This window comes from Microcaecilia unicolor, chromosome 9 (assembly GCF_901765095.1).
Source record: "Microcaecilia unicolor chromosome 9, aMicUni1.1, whole genome shotgun sequence".
Lineage (NCBI taxonomy): Eukaryota > Metazoa > Chordata > Amphibia > Gymnophiona > Siphonopidae > Microcaecilia > Microcaecilia unicolor.
In genome coordinates this window covers 94235882-94256967 of record NC_044039.1, presented here as the reverse complement: position 1 = coordinate 94256967, position 21086 = coordinate 94235882, and the positions used below count along the sequence as shown (strand labels likewise).

Genomic DNA, 21086 nt, shown 5'->3' with positions numbered 1-21086 from the left:
TGCCTTGGCTGTATGATTTGGGTCATTGTCGTGCTGGAAGACCCAGCCACGACCCATTTTTAAGGCCCTGGCGGAGGGAAGGAGGTTGTCACTCAGAATTGTACGGTACATGGCCCCATCCATTCTCCCATTGATGCGGTGAAGTAGTCCTGTGCCCTTAGCAGAGAAACACCCCCAAAACATAACATTTCCACCTCCATGCTTGACAGTGGGGACGGTGTTCTTTGGGTCATAGGCAGCATTTCTCTTCCTCCAAACACGGCGAGTTGAGTTCATGCCAAAGAGCTCAATTTTTGTCTCATCTGACCACAGCACCTTCTCCCAATCACTCTCGGCATCATCCAGGTGTTCACTGGCAAACTTCAGACGGGCCGTCACATGTGCCTTCCGGAGCAGGGGGACCTTGCGGGCACTGCAGGATTGCAATCCGTTATGTCGTAATGTGTTACCAATGGTTTTCGTGGTGACAGTGGTCCCAGCTGCCTTGAGATCATTGACAAGTTCCCCCCTTGTAGTTGTAGGCTGATTTCTAACCTTCCTCATGATCAAGGATACCCCACGAGGTGAGATTTTGCGTGGAGCCCCAGATCTTTGTCGATTGACAGTCATTTTGTACTTCTTCCATTTTCTTACTATGGCACCAACAGTTGTCTCCTTCTCGCCCAGCGTCTTACTGATGGTTTTGTAGCCCATTCCAGCCTTGTGCAGGTGTATGATCTTGTCCCTGACATCCTTAGACAGCTCCTTGCTCTTGGCCATTTTGTAGAGGTTAGAGTCTGACTGATTCACTGAGTCTGTGGACAGGTGTCTTTCATACAGGTGACCATTGCCGACAGCTGTCTGTCATGCAGGTAACGAGTTGATTTGGAGCATCTACCTGGTCTGTAGGGGCCAGATCTCTTACTGGTTGGTGGGGGATCAAATACTTATTTCTCTCTGCAGAATGCAAATAAATTCATATACTTTCCACAATGTGATTTTCCGGATTTAATTTGTGATGTGCTATCTCTCACTGTTACCAATAACCTACCCTTCAATTATGGGCTGCTCATGTCTTTGTCAGTGGGCAAACTTACAAAATCAGCAAGGGATCAAATACTTATTTCCACCACTGTACATGTTCAGGTCAACAAGTCTCTCCTCATACGTCTTGCAATGCAAATCCCATACCATTCTCGTAGCTTTTCTTTGCACTGCTTCCATTTTTTTAACATCTTTCGCAAGATACGGCCTCCAAAATTGAACACAATACTCCAGGTGAGGCCTCACCAACGTCTTTACAGGGGCATTAAAACCTCTTTTCTTCTGCTGGTCACACCTCTCTCTATACAGCCTAGCAATCTTCTAGCTACGGCCACCACCTTGTCACACTGTTTCGTCTTCAGGTCCTCAGATACTATCACCTCAAGATCCCTCTCCCCGTCTGTACCTATCAGACTCTCCCAGCCTAACACATACGTCTCCCGTGGATTTCTACTCCCTAAGTGCATTCCGGTAGATGGCGGTACAGCCTTACGGGATCCTCAGGATAGTCCTTTCTGAAGCACAGCTTTGATTTGTTGGCTTTGGCCTTGCAAGCCTCTGTGTGTGGGGGCTTGGTAGCCAGAGCTTGTTTCCGTTGGGCGGAGAAGCTCTTGGATGAGCCTGCGTTAGATAGGACTGGTTTGGTTCAGGAGCTGGCCAAATTGGAGATGGGGTCTTCGTTTTTGGTGGACACCCTTTATGATTTGCTAAGAGCTTCGGCTAAGAATATGGCTCTGGCGGTGACGGCTCGCAGGGCTCTTTGGCTTAGGGGCTGGGTGGCAGATGTGGCCTCTAAAGCAAAGTTGTGTTCGCTACCTTTCAAAGGTTCTATGTTGTTTGGAGAGGACTTGGATAAACTGATGAGTGGTCTTGGGGATACCAAGGTCTCACGGTTGCCGTAGTTACGGCCTAAGTCGACTGGTCGAGGGGGTTCGGCTAGAGGTCGGTTTAAGGACGCGAGGCGGTACAGGCCGGGCAGATTTGTATCTCCTAAAAGCCGTTTTTTCCAGCGGACACAGTCCTTTCTAGGGGGTCGTAGAGGAGGTCGGGGCTTCTCCGGAGGTGCTGGAAATGGTAATAAGTCCTCCTTATGAAGGTGTGCGGGTCTAGCCTCTGGTGAAGGTCGGGGCGCGACTTCGTCTGTTTTATCAGGGGTGGATCCAAATTACTTCAGATCAGTGGGTGCTGGAGATCGTTCGCGACAGTTATGCGCTCGAGTTCGAGCACCCGCTGCCGGATCTATTTCTTCCCGCTCCTTGTCATTCTCAAGTCAAGTTAAAGGCTATTCAGGAGACTCTGGGCCGCTTAATCCAGTTGGGAGCTGTGGTACCCGTTCCTCAGCACAAGCAGGGAATGGGTTGTTATTCCATTTACTTTGTGGTGCCGAAGGAGGAGGACCAGTTTCGACCCATTTTAGATCTCAAGAGGGTCAATGGGGCACTCAAGCTGCCATCCTTCCGCATGTAGACTCTGTGCTCAGTCATAGTGGCTGTTCGTCAGGGAGAATTTCTCACATCACTGGATCTCACAGAAGCGTATCTGCACGTGCCGATTCGAGAGGCCCATCAGCGTTTCCTTCGTTTTGCTGTTTTAGGGAGGCACTTTCAGTTCTGTGCTCTGCCTTTTGATCTGGCAACGGCTCCACGCACCTTCTCCAAGATAATGGTGGTGGTAGCAGCGGCTTTGCGGAGGCAGGGAATACTGGTGCATCTGTATCTGGACGACTGGTTGATCTGGGTGAAGTCTCGGGCTCACAGTGTTGCGGCGACAGCTCAGGTGGTCGCGTTTCTGGAATTGCTCGGATGGGTAGTGAATGTAGTCAAAAGTCAGTTGATCCCATCGCAGAGTCTGGAGTATTTGGGAGTGCGGTTCGACATGGCAGTGGGTCGTGTTTTTCTGCCGGATTCTCGGATCGCCTCTGTTCAGCAGCAGGTCCGGCAGTTAATGTCCGTTCAGAGTCCAACGGTTCAAATGTACCTTTGGGTTCTGGGCCTCATGGCAGCGACGATAGAGGTAGTACCATGGGCCAGGGCGCATATGCATCAGCTTCAGTCGGCTCTGTTGTCCTGGTGGTCTCCCCAGATACACAGTTTGGAGTTGCGGTTGCAATTGAGGGGGGCTCCTCAGCGCAGTCTCCAGTGGTGACTGTGCTCGTCCCATCTGAAAAAAGGCATGCCGTTGGAACCTCCTCAGTGGGTGATTCTGGTAACGGATGCCAGTAGCCGGTTGGAGACAAGGGCGATTCGGCTAGCTCTGTTGGCATTTCGCTAAAGTGTGGTCCGACAATGCGACAGCAGTAGCGTATGTCAACCGGCAGGGCAGTACAAAGAGTCCATGGTTGGCAATTGAGACGGCTCTGCTCATGAGTTGGGTGGAAAGGCATCTAGTGCAGATTTCGGCGGCGCACATGGTCGGGGTGGACAACGTGAACGCGGATTTTCTAAGCAGACACATGTTGGACCCCGGAGAATGGTCTCTGTACCGGTCGGTGTTCGACCAGATAGTTCTAAAGTGGGGAATGCCAGTAGTGGATCTCAAGGCGTCGGCACAGAATGCTTAGGTTCCTCGGTATTTCAGGCGGCGTTGGGATCCATGAGCGGAAGGGATCGATGTGCTGGTCCTTCCGTGTCCTCAACGGGTGTTGCTGTACGTGTTTCCCCATGGCCCTTGATAGGTCGAGTCCTACAGAGGGTGGAATGTCATGCGGGTCCGGTGTTGTTGGTGGCTCTGAATTGGCCGCGTCGGCCGTGGTTCGGGGATCTGATGCACCTGTTAGAAGGCGAGCCTCTGCGGCTGGGGGGCTCGGTGCTGTTGTGTCAGGGTCCAATTGTCATGCCGGATCCGGCTCAGTTCTCTCTTACGGTGTGGCCCTCGAGAGGGAATGGTTAAGAAGGAAAGGGTTTCTCCTCAGGTGCTTCAGACAATGCTGCAGTCTCTCACATGTTCGACTTGTTTGGCCTATGTGCATGTGTGGCGCATATTTGAAGATTGGTGTGGGGACCAGGCGTGTGTCCCTTCGACAGCTTCTGTGTCGTGCATTTTAGATTTCTTGCAGGATGGTTTTGAGAAGGGCCTTTCATTCTCATCTTTGAAGGTGCAGCTGGCTGCTTTGGCGTGTTTTCGGGGTAAGGTGCAGGGCAGGTCGGTTGCGTCTTCCCCGGATGTGGTCCGTTTTTTGAGGGGGGTGAAGTTGCTTCGTCCTGCTCAGCGGCCGGTAGTTCCTCTTGACTCTTTGGCGGGTTCTCCTTTTGAGCCCTTGGAGTCTTGTTCGATAAAAGACCTTACTATGAAGGTGGTCTTTTTGGTAGCTATATCGTCAGCTCGCAGGATTTGGGAACTTCAGGCTCTTTCATGTAGGCCTCCGTTTCTGTGGTTTTCTAAGGAAAAGGTTTCACTGCGTCCAGTCCCTTCGTTTTTGCCTAAGGTGGTATCCTCCTTTCATGTCAATCAGGTGATTTCTTTGCCGGTCTTGGGTGACCGGACGGGGAATGCTTCTCAGCGTTGTTTGGCGAAATTGGATGTGCACAGAGTGTTGAAGGTTTACTTGCACAGGTCGGAGGAATTCAGGTCTTCGGACAGGTTATTTGTCCTTCATGGGGGGCTCAAGAAGGGAGCGGCTGCTTCTAAGGCATCTATATCTCGGTGGTTGAAGGATACCATCTCTTTGGCTTACATATTGCATGGCCGTACGGTGCAGGTGGGGCTCAAGGCACATTCCACTAGGGGGATGGCGGCTTCTTGGGCAGAGAGTAGTTTTGTTCCACCGGTGGACATTTGTAGAGCGGCGGTGTGGTCCTCCCTGCATTCTTTTGTTAAACATTACAGAGTGGATTTACAGGCAAGGGAGGATGCCAGTATTGGAGCTGCAGTCCTGTCCTCTGGGCTTCGCAGGTCCCACCCTGAGATGTGTTTATTGCTTTGGTACATCCCAAGCGTCTTGAACGGTCTGGAGGATTGCTGAGGAAGGTGAAATTAGGCCTTACCTGCTAATTTTCTTTCCTCTAGATCCTCCAGACCGTTCAAGAGCCCACCCAGTGTATTGGACAGTTCAGTATGACATTTTCTTTAGACTTCAGTTGCTGATATTTCTAGTAGCTCCTGTGATTTGAGTCCTGGAGTTTTACTAAGGGCAGTTTTTGGTACCGTTTGTGCCCATCTGCAGTTGAATTCCCCTGTCTTAAGGGGAGGAGATCTGAGTATGGATTCAGTGGTTTTGTTTAGGTGGAGGTGTTTTGTTCCTCTGCTTTGTTACTGTTTTACTGGTTAGTAGGTCTGCACAGGCTACTTGTATAAGAAGTTTTAGTGTTCTCAGTCTCCCTCTGCTGGTAGGAGTGCATAACCCAAGCGTCTTGAACAGTCTGGAGGATCTACAGGAAAGAAAATTAGCAGGTAAGGCCTAATTTCACCTTGCCTTTCTTATCAGCGCTTTGCATCTGCCTTGACATTCCTTATGCCGCTTCTTATTTTCCTTTTCTAATTACACTATATCTTTTTTGAGATGCGGTGACCAGAATTGAACACACTATTCGAGGCACGGTCGCACCATGGACCTATACAAAGGCATTATAATGTCCTCATTTTTGTTTTCCATTCCTTTCCTAATAATACTGAACATTCTATTTGCTTTCTTAACCGCCGCAGCACACTGAGCAGAGGATTTCAGTGTATCATCAACGATGCCGCCTTGATACATTTCTTGGTCAGTGACTCCTAACATGAAACCTTGCATTACATAGCTATATTTTGGGTTCCTCTTTCCCATATGCATCACTTTGCACTTGCTCACATTAAACATCATCTTCCAGTCTCGTAAGGTCCTCTTGTAATTTTTTCACAATCCTCTTGCGATTTAACAATTTTGAATAACTTTGTCTCATCAGCAAATTTAATTACCTTACTAGTTATTCCCATCTCTAGATCATTTATAAATATGTTAAAAAGCAGCAGTCCCAGCACAGACCCCTGCGGAACCCCACTATCTACCCTTCTCCATTGAGAATACTCACCATTTAACCCTACTCTCTGTTTTCTATCTTTTAACCAGTTTTTAATCCACAGTAGGACACTGCCTCCTATCCCATGACTCTCCAATTTCCTCTGCAGTCTTTTATATGGTACTCTGTCAAACGCCTTTTAAAAATCTAGATATACAATATCAACTAGCTCACCTTTATCCACGTTTGTTCACCCCTTCAAAGAAATGTAATAGATTGGTGAGGCAAGATTTCCCTTCACTAAATCCATGTTGGCTTTGTCTCATTAATCCATGCTTTTGAATATGCTCTGTAATTTTGTTCTTTATAATAGTCTCTACCATTTTGCCTAGCACCAACATCAGTCTCACCGGTCTATAATTTCCCGGATCTCCTCTGAAACCTTTTTTAAAAATCAGCGTTACATTGGCCACCCTCCAATCTTTTGGTACCATGCTTGATTTTAAAGATAAATTACATATTACTAACAATAGTTCCGCAAGTTCATTTTTCAATTCTATCAGTACTCTGGGATGAATACCATCCAGTCCAGATTTGCTACTCTTCAGTTTGTCAAATTGCCCCATTACATCATCTAGGTTTATAGAGATTTCATTCAGTTTCTCAGACTTGTCAGGATGTACAAATTTGTTCATGACTTAAGCGTGTGTACAAATTGTACATTTACCACATATAGTGTGGCCTATATAGGGCCCTTGTGCGATAGGTAAACTAGGTAATGTGGGAGGTACAACCATTCTTTCAGATTTCTATTCCTCACGTGTACTATGATTGATCTTTTTTACCTTTAAAACATGGAAGTGTGTCTAAGGTGTGCCAGTTGTCCAAAAGACTATATCTTTGTGTCATCTTCGCTGTGTTCCTTATGGTTTCAAGTTTGTGAACATTGTGTTCTTCTGTGTCTATATCGCTACGCTGTGTTTTCCAGAAGCAGAGACTTCAGTGAGGTAGAATACGTTTCTGTGTCTTGAACCTGTGGGAGCCATGTCAAGGACAGGTTTCAGGAACCCTAATGTAAAAGAGAAAAGTGGTGTATACTGGAATATGGAGCCTGTCAGGGACAGGGCCCACAGGAACGCTAGTGAAGTTCCAAGTGATCATTTGATTAAAGTGTCAAGCCTGTGGAGAGAACAGATATGAAAAATCCTAATTTTGAACTTTTAATAAAGCTCCTGTTTTACTTGCAACCATTGTGTGTGGCTGTATTTCTGAATTCCAATCCTGGTCATTGGTCCGTGCTACCAGACCCAGATATAGGTACCTGTTTAGTACTCTACCAATTAAAATTCTACTGGGCTAGTTTGAGAAAAGGCATAAGATAGAGAATCCGAAGGAGGAGGAAGTGATGTCACCTGAGAGACGGCTGCTTAGCCGTTGAGCTCCTCCATGCCCTATCTGGTTTTTTTTTTTTGCTATAATTAGCGTGGTGGTTGTCAGTTACTTGACCACTGATGAACTCCACCAGCATCATTTTGCATTTTTATGATGGCAGGTAGGATAGCAAACCATATTCGAAGGCATATGGCTTTCAGCTGGTGGCATCGGGTGCTTCAGCCTTAGACAAAAGGGCAACTCTGTCTGAGGAGCCTGAGAGTGAATCAGCTGAGTGCAGAGACAGGTCGGAGATGGAGCGGGACACCAGATCTGCAAGTTGGGCAGAGATGTGCACTTGGATTGAGGACTTAAAGGCAACTATGGTTACTGTGCAGCAAAAACTCCACAAGGATGTGGAAGGCCTGCAGAAATTGGTAGAAGACACAGGCCACAAGATTAATGACTGAGGAACATGTCATTGATCATGACAGAGACATACTGGCATTACAAAATAGCTGTGCAGCCCTGGAAGCTAAGCAGGAAGACCTGCTAGGTAAGCTAGAGGGCATGGAAAATAGGGCCCACCGTAATAATTTACTTGGTGTTCCTGAAGCCATGGGGGAATCAGTTGGTAGAAGTGCTCATGCACTCTGTTGGCAACTTATGCTAGCCACAAAGCCCACTGCTGAATTGCTTTCTATTGACTTTAAGTGTGTGCACAGAGTACTCGGACCTAAGCAATCAGATCATCCAGGGATATTGTGGCTTTTTGAGATTCCCGATAAAGGAGCGTATTTTATGTGCAGCGAGACAGGTGAACCAGAATACCTGGGATAATTCTAAGGTGGAACTTTTCACTGATAATGTCGGCCATTACTCTATGCGAAAGGCAGGAATTCCAAAAGGTTACCAAGTGTATCATTTGCTACCATTAGCACTTCCCTTTTGGGCTTTCATTTGCCTATCAGAATCGCCTTCATATAGTTACAACACCTCAAGAAGCCGTTGAGATATTAATGGCAGCAATGTTATGGCAACCCATGGCGGATTGGGAGCATAGCATGGTGTGGCTCATTCGGGATCACCGATATAGTGCTGGCAGTGGGAGGATCCCAAATCTTGGCATCTTCAGCGCAATTCTGATACGCCACCAGGAGAGACTGAGACGACACCTCGATCATGTTTCTTTGCCTTGATTCATTAACCACTGGCTCCTTGACTTTTTGTCAAGCCAATCTTTGCCTTATTTTGGGCTTCCTGTGGAATATATTTGTTCTGGAGGAGACTCCATGATTACATTTTGGCTACTCTAACCTGCACACCAGTTACCTTCTTTCTTATTGTTCCAGTCATGGTAGGAACTCAGGGGCTGCACTCCCCAAGCGACCTGTTTTAGATGGGTCCCATATAATGTAGAAGAAAGGTGTAGAGTTGGGGGTTGAGATGGGTTGAATGTTAGTTTGCTCAAAATGCAACTGTTTGTGTGTATGAGGCTATCAGTGTTTTATTAGCTGGATATCGTTTGATTTCTTTACTGTAAAAACTGCACATGAGCATTTGCTGCACCATAAATATCATATTTCTTTTTAGCCTCTAGTCACTCTAATAACAAAAGACATGGCATGGGAATAGTGTTGCACATTCCCTTGACCCGAGGTTTGGGAGATGATTAAGGATAGACATGGGTGCTGTATTCTTTTAAAAGTGCAGCTAGGAATTTATAGAAGTATAAACTGAGCTTTGTGGAGTGCAAGACACGCTCCACTGCGCATGCACAGGTGTTTTCCCGCCCACCATGAGACCACAATCTCCTCAGTTCTACCGCGGTGAGGTTTTTTTTGTTTGTTTTTTTTTACCGTCTCGCATCGCTTGGTCCTAAAAAGCTTTTGTGGTGCCTTTCAGCTATTTTCTTCTATTTTTTTCTCCCATTATGATGTTCCTGTTGTGGAACATCCTTTCTTTGTTTTCCCTTAAATTTTTAGTTTATTTGCTCCGGGTTAAGTTTCCTTTACTCATTTTGTCGTCATCAGGCTGCTTTTAGGCCTTCACATCGGCTGGGAACTTTTCTTTTTTATCATGCCTTGCCCCTTTTCAGGCATCATCGCTTCATTTAATTTAGTCAAGGAAGTTTTTCCTTCTATGTCCACGAAGGTTCCCAGTGGCTTTAAGCGCAGTACATGGTGCAATCGAGCAGTCTCTGGGAAAGGCACCCATTCTTAGTGTCTACAGTGTCTTGGGTCCGACCATAGCCCCACTAACTGTGATCGCTGTCTTCGCATGAGGAAGAGGACCCAGATTTCAAGACAGGTTCAATGTGAGAAGATTTTTTGAGCCAAGTCCAGTTCATCGATGTTGGCATCAATGTCATGTTGGTAAGCATGGCTGCTGCTAGGCCCTTAGACACTGGGAGCAGTGAAGCATCAAGTGGGACTTCTCCTGCCTCGAGGCCTCCTGCTGTGCAGGGCCCCTGGGACTGTCCATCGTCAGACACAACCCCAAGGCAATGTGTGGATTCGTTGTCCTCGGCATCGAGGAGCCTTGGTGACATGCTTTGAGTGAAGGCTAAAAAGCATCGTCATCAGTCACCCTCAACACATGGTGCTGAGAGCGCCAGTGTGTTGAAGGGTTCAGCACCCAAGAAGTGTCAACGCTGGGAGGACCGCTCCCCCTCCATACAGAAGGTGCCAATGAGCCAGTCTCCCAGCAGCCAAGACCCTGCTCCCACATTGACACCAGTGGTTCTGCAATCTGCTCCTGAACAGACACCCAGCTTTTCCCGGTGTTGACCTTCAATGATCGCATCAGCACCTTGCTCCCTGAACTGCTGGATGGCCTCATGCAACAGTGTGCATTGGCATTGAGGGTGCTTGTGCCTACGCTGCCTTCCATTGTGGCTTGTCAGCCTGTGGTGTGGCCTCCAACACCAATGCCGCATACGGCTCCTGTGTCAACTGCCACCCAAGCCAGCACTTCCTCGCTGTGAGTGAAAGAAGCTGTGCAGGAGTCAAGTCGAGAACAGACTTCTCGATGCCATTCTCATGAACATGGTGCCTCCATGTCGAGGCAGGTTCAGTCTCGACCCTCCCATCAGGAGGTTTTGTCCGACACTGAAGAGGAATGTTCATGAGACGCTTCCAGGGTTCATGCACTCGCTTCCAGGGTTCAATCCTCACAGCAGGTCACAGCTTAGCAGATGTTGAGATTATTGGGCCACATGGCTTCCACAGTGTAATGTTACACCTATGACACGTCTTCGCATGAGATCAGCTCAATTGACCCAGGCTTCTCAGTGGTATCAAGCCATGGGGAGCCTGGAAGATGTCATCCGAGTGTCCCCAGAGCTTGTATGCTCTCTTCAGTAATGGACCTTTTGATCCAGTTTGATTCAAACTTCCATTCCAAATTCCTCAGCCACAGAAAATGCTGACAACGGATGCATCTTTCCTAGGATGGAGAGCTCATGTAGATGGGCTTCACACCAGAGTTATTTGGTCCATCCAGGAAACAAATCTTCAGACCAACCTCCTGGAGCTTCTGGCGATCTAAAGGCTTTCAGAGATCGGCTATCTCATTAAACTGTACTCATCTAAACAGACAATCAGGTTGAAATTATTATGTCAAGAAGCAGGAGGGGGGCATTGGATCACACCGTCTGTGTTAGGAGGCCTTCCGGATGTGGCATTGGGCTTGTCAACATGGTATGTTCCTTTGAGCCACTTATCTGGTGGGCAAAAACAATACCCTGGCAGACTGAGCAGGATAATGCAACCACACGAGTGGTCTCTAGAGTATGAGAATAGCCAACAAGATCTTCTGAGCATGGGGCACCCCCCTCGGTGTCTCATGCTCCACAAAGCTATTTATACTTTTATAAATTCTGGACTGTGCGACGCGGGTCGGCGTCATCCACTTGTGAGAATATAAAGCCTGCTGTCCTCAGAGAACACCTGCTACAGGTAAGTACCTTAACTTTTTTCCAGGGTGAGCATACTTCCAAGGCAACCCTATTGCAGTGGCAGAGAGATTCCCACCGGGGGATAGTGATCCTAAATACTGTGGTTGGGTAACCAAGAGATTGATGCAATTAGGGAACCTAGTGGAGGAAGGGGAGTTGTTGCCCTTTTTGGAAGAGTATGGGCTAATCCAAAATGATGCTTTTCAGTTTGCCAACTTACCAATTTTTTTTTTCAGATGAGGGCCCTTCCAGACTGCCACTAGGTGGAAACACCCCTGAAATGGACTATAAATGGTATCAGTGGTAGGGGGTGTATCTCCCGCTTCTAACAGGCTCTGAGTCATCAAGTGCCCCCACCCCTCTTAAATATTTGCCTATTTGGGAGACTGCTTTTGGGAAGAGGTATTGCACTCAGGAATGGGAGCGTACATTTAAACAATTATTGAAGTTATCAGTGGCTATCTATATGGTGGAAAATGGGTATAAAATGCTGTATATGTGGTACCTTACCCCAGTTCACTTACATACTATTTATACTACCACTTCTGCTTAGTGCAGGCGGACAGGGGACATTCTCCATGTCTGGTGGACATGCCCCCTGGCATGAAGTTATCAGACAGTGGTATTTGATTTATTAATGCCAATCCTAGGACTCCCCTTTGCTGCCTTTGATGGAATGTGGATTGTTGAAAACCCCCAGAGCTGCCTGGTAAATTTTATAAATTGGCTTCTCATGTTACAACAGCCTCAAGAATTGCTCTGGCAGTAACCAGGAATCAAGTTCGTATGCTACTCAGATGCAGCTGCAAGTGAGGTTGGATTATGTTTACCACATGTCTAAGCTGACTGCTTTATGACGCAATCATCTACACACCGTCCACAAAGTGTGGGAGCCCTGTACGGTGTGTGTGGGGAGGGTAATAGTACTGTTTTCCTGTTTTTATCTCAGGACTGACAGGTGTATATTCTGCTTGCATTTCATTTGGGGGTTAGGAGGGTTGGGTCTGAGCATTCTTTGCTCCTTTCAGTGATACCACTGCTGCATACCAAAGATAATGGGTATGTCTCCACTGCATGCAAATCTCTCTCATGAATATTCATTGTGGATATCCTAAAAATCAGGACTGTTTGGGAACTGCTAGGTTAAGGGTTTTGCAGTTATGTTTTTCTATAATGGCTCAGGAGCGGATGAAAGATAAGGATGTTATGGTGAAATGCTACTGCTGTACTTGAACAGAAATACAATAAAGATATTTGAAAAATCAAAGTCAACAAAAGAAATAATAGTGATGTGAAAAACCTTTTTTCTTTCCTCCTGCCTTCTTCTATTACTGCATTTGTTTCTGATCTTTAATCAAATGTAATATTAGATAGAGAGAACCTCAGTAAACACATAACAGTTTTTAAATGATTACATCATTTAAGGAACACAAGCATTGCTATACTGGGATAGACTGAAGATCCATAAAGTCCAGTATCCTGTTTCCAACAGTGGCCACTCCGCCCAAAAGAGTAAAACACATTTTATGCTGCTTATCTAGAAACACGCAGTGGATTTTTCCAAGTCCATCTTAATAATGGCTTATGGACTTTAAGGAAATGAGCCAAACCTTTTTAAAACCCTGTTAAGCTAACTGCTTTTACTACATTCTTTGGCAATGAATTCCAGAGCTTAATTACAGTGGGGGAAATAAGTATTTGATCCCTTGCTGATTTTGTAAGTTTGCCCACTGACAAAGACATGAGCAGCCCATAATTGAAGGGTAGGTTATTGGTAACAGTGAGAGATAGCACATCACAAATTAAATCCGGAAAATCACATTGTGGAAAGTATATGAATTTATTTGCATTCTGCAGAGGGAAATAAGTATTTGATCCCCCACCAACCAGTAAGAGATCTGGCCCCTACAGACCAGGTAGATGCTCCAAATCAACTCGTTACCTGCATGACAGACAGCTGTCGGCAATGGTCACCTGTATGAAAGACACCTGTCCACAGACTCAGTGAATCAGTCAGACTCTAACCTCTACAAAATGGCCAAGAGCAAGGAGCTGTCTAAGGATGTCAGGGACAAGATCATACACCTGCACAAGGCTGGAATGGGCTACAAAACCATCAGTAAGACGCTGGGCGAGAAGGAGACAACTGTTGGTGCCATAGTAAGAAAATGGAAGAAGTACAAAATGACTGTCAATCGACAAAGATCTGGGGCTCCACGCAAAATCTCACCTCGTGGGGTATCCTTGATCATGAGGAAGGTTAGAAATCAGCCTACAACTACAAGGGGGGAACTTGTCAATGATCTCAAGGCAGCTGGGACCACTGTCACCACGAAAACCATTGGTAACACATTACGACATAACGGATTGCAATCCTGCAGTGCCCGCAAGGTCCCCCTGCTCCGGAAGGCACATGTGACGGCCCGTCTGAAGTTTGCCAGTGAACACCTGGATGATGCCGAGAGTGATTGGGAGAAGGTGCTGTGGTCAGATGAGACAAAAATTGAGCTCTTTGGCATGAACTCAACTCGCCGTGTTTGGAGGAAGAGAAATGCTGCCTATGACCCAAAGAACACCGTCCCCACTGTCAAGCATGGAGGTGGAAATGTTATGTTTTGGGGGTGTTTCTCTGCTAAGGGCACAGGACTACTTCACCGCATCAATGGGAGAATGGATGGGGCCATGTACCGTACAATTCTGAGTGACAACCTCCTTCCCTCCGCCAGGGCCTTAAAAATGGGTCGTGGCTGGGTCTTCCAGCACGACAATGACCCAAAACATACAGCCAAGGCAATAAAGGAGTGGCTCAGGAAGAAGCACATTAGGGTCATGGAGTGGCCTAGCCAGTCACCAGACCTTAATCCCATTGAAAACTTATGGAGAGAGCTGAAGCTGCGAGTTGCCAAGCGACAGCCCAGAACTCTTAATGATTTAGAGATGATCTGCAAAGAGGAGTGGACCAAAATTCCTCCTGACATGTGTGCAAACCTCATCATCAACTACAGAAGACGTCTGACCGCTGTGCTTGCCAACAAGGGTTTTGCCACCAAGTATTAGGTCTTGTTTGCCAGAGGGATCAAATACTTATTTCCCTCTGCAGAATGCAAATAAATTCATATACTTTCCACAATGTGATTTTCCGGATTTAATTTGTGATGTGCTATCTCTCACTGTTACCAATAACCTACCCTTCAATTATGGGCTGCTCATGTCTTTGTCAGTGGGCAAACTTACAAAATCAGCAAGGGATCAAATACTTATTTCCCCCACTGTATATGTTATGTTATATTTTCTCCAATTTGTTTTAAATTTACTACTTAATAGCTTTATAATGTGTCCCCTAGACTTAGTATTTTTGGAAAGAATACACAAGCGATTCATGTCTACTCATTCCACTCCACTCACTATTTTATAAACTTCTATCGTATCTCCCTTCTCCTGTCTCTTCTCCAAGCTGACAAGCCCTAGCCTTTTTAGCCTTTCCTCAGCAAAAATTGCAACCAAATGCTTCCTAGAATTTGGTATCCGTCTTTCACAGTGCTAGTTCATAATTTTTGCATATTCATTGCAGAGCTGCTTTAATCCGACTAGATTCATAAGTTTTCATGTATGAACTACTAGTATCAAGTCGTCCACAGTACCTCTATTGGGTTCGAGACATGACTTTGACTAGGCCAATCCAAAACTTGAATTTTGTTTCTCCTCAGCCATTCAAATACAGATTTACTTTTGTATTTTGAATCATGTGACTTGCTTCAGCTTACAAATGGACATCTGAACATTCACCTTAAAATATTTCTGGTACAGTGCAGAAATCAAGTTCCCCTCCTTTAATGGCATGTTTTCCAGGTCATGAGGTACATATATTCCAACACCTTTTTTTCCCTCATCTCTTCTGTAATTTCCTTTGATTGTGGCATAGCATTCATGTAGAAACTGTGAGGTAACTACTTTACGCTCATGCTAAGGTTCAATATATAGTGAGGTTTTGATGCAACAAGGTTGGCCGGCTAGCAAGCCTGGCTGTGTTTAATCAGCTGAACCGAATTATTAAATCTGGTCAATTTGTTCATTGAGAAACTAAGGGGCAGTTCCTTTTTCACATGGATGATGTGGCTGTTGGATAACTGTGTTTCTTAAATAAATTATGTAATAATTTAAAAACTGATGTGTTTACTGAGGTTGCCTTTATTTTAACATCACATTTTGTTTAAAGATCAGATTGTGACATATACAATAGCGGAAAGCATGAGGGGGCAAAAACTTTCACATCACTGTATTTTTGCTCATTGCTGAAAGGATTTCAGAGAATAAAATAATTATGCAAGCACATGCTAAAATTGTTTTAGGGTAGATGAAGAGAAAAAATATATATATATATTCTTTTTTTATATATATAACCAAACCTATGCATGGACCCCTAATAAATTAGCAGCCCGCATTCAAGGACAACCCCATCCCAGCCAAAGGATAACCCCTGCTGCCTTCCCAACTGCAGTAGCCTTCCCAGTCCCAGCTGCACAGTAAGCCCCTGCTGCAAATCGAGTCCTGGTCACATGCCAAATCCCAACTGCATTTCCAGCCCCTGCTGAAGCCCCAAACACTGCTGCATCCCCATGCCCTGTTGAAACCTCAAGCCCTGCTACATGCCAAACCTTTGCTGAACCATAAAAACCCAATAGAGCTCCACTCCCCTGCCCCAAGCAGTGCTGTCCCACCCCCGACCCAATCATTCCGCCGTACCCCAAACCAGGCTGCACATCCAAGGTTTGTTGCCCCAACAAACCCATCAATGCACCAGACCCTTGCAGCACTGTCCCAGCCTGTTGTTGCCCCACCCACAACTGCCCTGTACCACTACCTGGTCCCGCAGTGCAGGGACCAAACCGCTGCCCACCACCATCTCTGGATGATCCTGATGCCCCACTCTGCTGCCCCTGAGAGAGGAAACACCATGGCTGCACACCACCCATCCCAGCAGTCTCAGCGCCAACGGAAGGCCCCGCAAGAGGAACCAAGCCCAACTCCCAACACACTACCCCTGGGGAACTAGCAACCGCAAAGCTGACTGTGATGGATACACCAGCCTCTTCCACCACTGGGCCTGTCCCCCTGGGCAAGTCCTGCCTACCACGCACTCCCAAGCAGTTACTCAGGCCTTTCCCTTCTCCCCTCTGGATCCATCTGTCTTGCCTCACCATCCCTCCCAGGCCTCAGGGGCCTCCAAGGCCAGAGTGAACAGTGCCGCTGCTTTTGACTGCCATAGGGGAAAGGGGGGGGGGGGGGAATTCCCGCACCAAGCTGCTATAAGTCGTCATCAAACAAGTCACCCACCAGCAACATGAGCTCCCTCAGCAATATCATCTGCAGAAGCTCCATGCAGTGAGTCACTGGAGGCCATGCTCACTACACTGACTAATACTAAGCTGCCTCCAAGGAGCAGAGTGAAGAGTGAGATGCGGTCCTCTTTTAAACCCCTCGCTAACCTCCTCTTCACTCTCTGCATCCAACCCCTGGTGGGAGCTTCGGTCAGAAGCAGTTTCAAATTGTCAACTGTCCCCTTCCTGAAGCCCCCATCTCCCTCTCCCAGCTGTCCCTCCCCCTCTTTGAAATCCTTCTCCTTTCGCAACCTGGGCTGCAAGGTGGAAACTACCAGCCCAAAGTTAACTCACCCTGCGAGATATGGCTCTTGGGCTTAAACTTCCCTTTATCAAGATTAGAACAAAGTCTAACAAGGCAATCAGTGTGGGGTCAGTAGAGTAATGGGTACAGTATCCAGCCTGCTTAGGGTGCAAGGCATTAATCCTGACTAGAAAAATGGTCAGTTGAGAGCTTTTCAGCTACTTTAGAAACAATATGGTTTGTAATTAGATGCAACTGTAGGATCTAGCTTGGGCTCTTTCATTTGCAAATTATTGCTTGCTTCCTTTCAGCTGGAATTATACCACAAGCAAAATAGAATCTTAAATTTCTAACCTTTATCCAGAATTTCTCTCAAAACTACTGGAGAAGACTATAGCACTGTTTATAGATAGTAACTAAAATTCAGATTTTTTTTGTTACAATTTGAATGTTTCAGAGTTGTTTATAAAAACACTTATGGCATAGCCACATTAAACTGTTTGTATGTTATAACTTTTTTTTGCTGTGTAATAGGATAATCAGTGTCGACTGAATTGCCTGTCTGCTGAAGGATATGGTTCTGTCTCCCATATACTGAAAAACTGGATGACGCCTATTACTTTGAAAACTGCGCTTAAAAAAGCAGGACTGAATCTCTTTCCTGCAGAAGATTCAGACAAATTTGTCAGTATAATCAAAAAGGTGAGAAATTAGGGAGCAGGAAACAATTGCCTTGATTTGCAGAACATCTTCACTTTGTTAAGAGCAAAACATTGAAATATTTTTTGTAAAATAAATACCTGGCCTCAATAGAAATGTTTCTCCAAGGATAAGCAGGATACTGTTATCCACACTTGTGGGTGATGTCATCTGAAAGAGCTCCACATGGGCACAGCTTTCCATCTTCAGTAAAATGTTTGAGGGAGTTCTATTGTGCGTGTGCTCATTTTCCTGCCTGCCACTATGGCATGGGATTGAGCCAGTCAACAGTTTTCTGCAGAGCTCAACAGTTGCACTTTCTGGAGCTCCCCCTCCGCTTGTATCTGGTGACCATATTGAGCCTTTTTCTGCCATATTGTGTAGGTTTTTTTTCATTAAATCAGTCCTGTTGCTGTTGTGCAGTTTCTTTTTTCCTGGTTGCTGCCTTAGAAATGACCAAAAAAAAAATAAACAAATTCCTCAGTTTCCTTTCATTTTTTGTAAACTCAGTAAGCCTCGGGCACCCATTCAGTTATCTTCCATCATCGAGTCATTTGCGTTTACTGCAGCTATTCCTAGTAGCTTTAAGAAATGTTTCCTGTACAACAGGACCATATCTATAACGGATACTCATTTCTGGTGCCTGGGATTGGATCACGATCCTTCTCATATTCTGTGTTCACAGATGTCAAAGAGCAGAATCGTTGGTCATGAGAAGCATCATGAATTCGTTTTTAGCACAGATGAGGCTGGCCCATTGTCATGGTAGGCAAATTTTTACAAGTGTAGTTTAGATTTGATGATACTAATCATAGAAACATCTAAAAATAAAAGTAAAAGCTTAAAAGAAATAAAGGATATGAAATTAGAGAACTTAAGAAGATCCCAGTTTCGATACAATACTAAAAGACAGATACAAAGGTGAATACATTTAAGGGAGAGATTAAAGAAACAAAAAACAAATTTAAACGCGATGAGGAAGATTACAAATGTGGAGCAATATATAATTTTGTAAAAGCCAAGCTGTACAATACCAATAGGAATTATAATCTAAAAGGCCCTTTACTGATAGAGATGAAACACGATCCAATAGGGTAACCTCACAAGTAGAAGAGGTGATACATATTAAAGTAGAAAGAGAATGAGGAATGAATCAGGAGATCGTTATGCTTCTCCCCCAATAGTCCTTTGTCACCTGTACCTCAACCCATGCCCCAATCTCTGTCATCGCCTCCCACAGTCCTTGAAATTCTGAATGAGCTGCTGTCAACAAAAGCGGGAGCATCACAGTTGGCCAAATCATCTTGTTACCTGAAGTGCATTGAGAGCTATTTCTCGGCACTATTGAGGCTATTGTATCACCTCTGATACACCAGAGGATGAGCAGCCCTCACATTGGGGGCACCTGGAGGACACCAGTGGTCTTGATGCCTTGTGTGGTAGATAAGTTGAGTCAGTCAGTCTCTGCAGCCCCACAAGTGGTTTCTGGATGAGTAGCCCAGAAGATTTTTCAAGAGTGGAGCACCCCCTCCCCGCTAAATCTTTTTGCCACTCAGTATAACAAAATGTCTTGAGTTCTGCTTCAGAATCACATGGCACACTAGCCTCAGATGCCTTCCTCATCTTTTGGTGGAGGACCTTCTATTCACAAATCTTCTAGTGTGTCTCATAGTGAGAGCACTTCTGAAACTCAAGCAGGAATCAGGAACTGCGATTCTGATTAACTCCTATTGACTGAAACAAATATGGTTTCCTCTTCTTTTGACACTTTCCGTCCAGTAACATGGAGGCTGAAATGTTCTCCACCACTGATTATCTAGGATCAAGGATCCCTTACTACATCCTGACCTTCAGCCCGTAGGCCTCAAGGGAATAATGGTGGCTTCCTTGAGCTCAACTTACAGTATGTTTTAGGTACTGTTGGCTTCCAGAAGGGTTTCCACTAGGTGGTCTTACAATTTTTAATGGAAGAGGTTTGCCATCTGATGTGAGGGCAAAGCCCTAGATCCTTGTTCCTGTTCTACACAAAAACTGCTTGAATACTTTCCATGTCTCTGATAGTCAGGTCTTAAGACCAACTCTGTCAGTGCTTGAATATTTATAGATAACTAAGAGGACAAGGGAGTATCTCAAACACAACTAAATAATCTCTCTTGTAATACACTGCAAAGTACTTCAAAAAAATACTAAATTCCTATGGAGTGCAAGGTCTTCTTAAAGAGAAAGGGAAAAAGCCTCTGTGCCCAGCCCCCATCCAATATTATAGTTCCTGGGGTGAGGAGGAAAATATCTTGGTCCACTTTCTTCATTGGCATAAAACACCCTTATCCCAATTATTTTCTTTCTAAAAACTCCATAAGAATATTGGATATAAAGAAAAGTGAAAAAGCAAACACTTAGCTTGAGATTTTAAACCGCTTGAGAAGACAACCGTGCAAGGAAGGTCAATCACACCGACTGTGGCCAGAGTTTCACTCTTCTAAGCTGTTTCAAGGCATGTATGACATCAGTAGTTTAAGCATGGTCAGTCTTCTGTTCATAGGATCCTACATTCATACATTCCAAAGTTAAAAATACAAACATCCAATTCACGTGTGAAGTATAATGAAAGCCGTAGTTAAATATTTATACATTAATAACAAAACATGTACTCCTGAGAAAAAAAAAATAAAACAAATAAAACTTTTGAGACATATGTTATGGCTGACTTCATATTCAAAAATATTTTTATAACCAAATTATCCTTGCAACATATCAAAATAAAAGTTGATTAATCTACCAGACCGTTTTGCCTGCTCAGAAATCAAACTTGTAATCCAGAGATGCAACACCAGGTACTTAATATAATAGCAAAATCATTTTACCTAAATGCATCAATTATAGAGACGCCAAGGGTAGCCTATCCCAAAGCTGGAGATTTACCACTGCTGTGCAAGAGATTGAAAGCCAGTACGTGAAGTTTTCTTAACAGGCCTCAGACATGTCTTAAACCAGTTCTGGGACTTGTACTTTCCAAAGAAATGACATTCTAATCAAGAAATAGAAAATAAAATTCCTTCTGTCTTTGTCATCTGCTTAGTTTATTTTTCTAATCACATTGGTCAGTCTCTGGTTTCTGCTTTCCACTCTCTTAACTATTGCCAGAGTATCCTTGTCTATTTGGCATTTCTTCTCTCTCCACATCCAACAGCTTTGTATATATAATGTATACCCTATATTTATGATCTAGTAAGGCAAAGCTTGTGTTTCTTGGTCTTCTCACAGACCGTAGACAGGCTTGCTTAACCCTAGTAATGGACCATAAACTTTAACAAGTGTCTGTTTGTTTGTTTCAAACAGACTCTGAATTAACACAGAGACATTTTCAGTGAAGGACAAGTATGAGTGATAAGTATTCGAGGGAAGGATGTTACAAAGGGCAAATGATGAATATTTGAGAAAAATGCCAAAGAAATAGAATTATGTGAAGATGACCTTAG

At 45.0% G+C, this 21086-nt stretch overlaps 1 protein-coding gene across 6 annotated transcripts in view; it reads left to right on the top strand.

The window, feature by feature from the left end:
* CASC1 (cancer susceptibility 1) overlaps window positions 1-21086 on the top strand; it is a 245373-nt gene that overhangs the window by 211418 nt on the left and 12869 nt on the right. For all 6 annotated transcript variants that reach the window (XM_030213984.1, XM_030213982.1, XM_030213981.1 and 3 more), the window contains one exon: window positions 17443-17610. In XM_030213984.1, the coding sequence (XP_030069844.1) occupies window positions 17443-17610 (168 nt within the window). The remainder of the gene's footprint in view (window positions 1-17442; window positions 17611-21086) is intronic.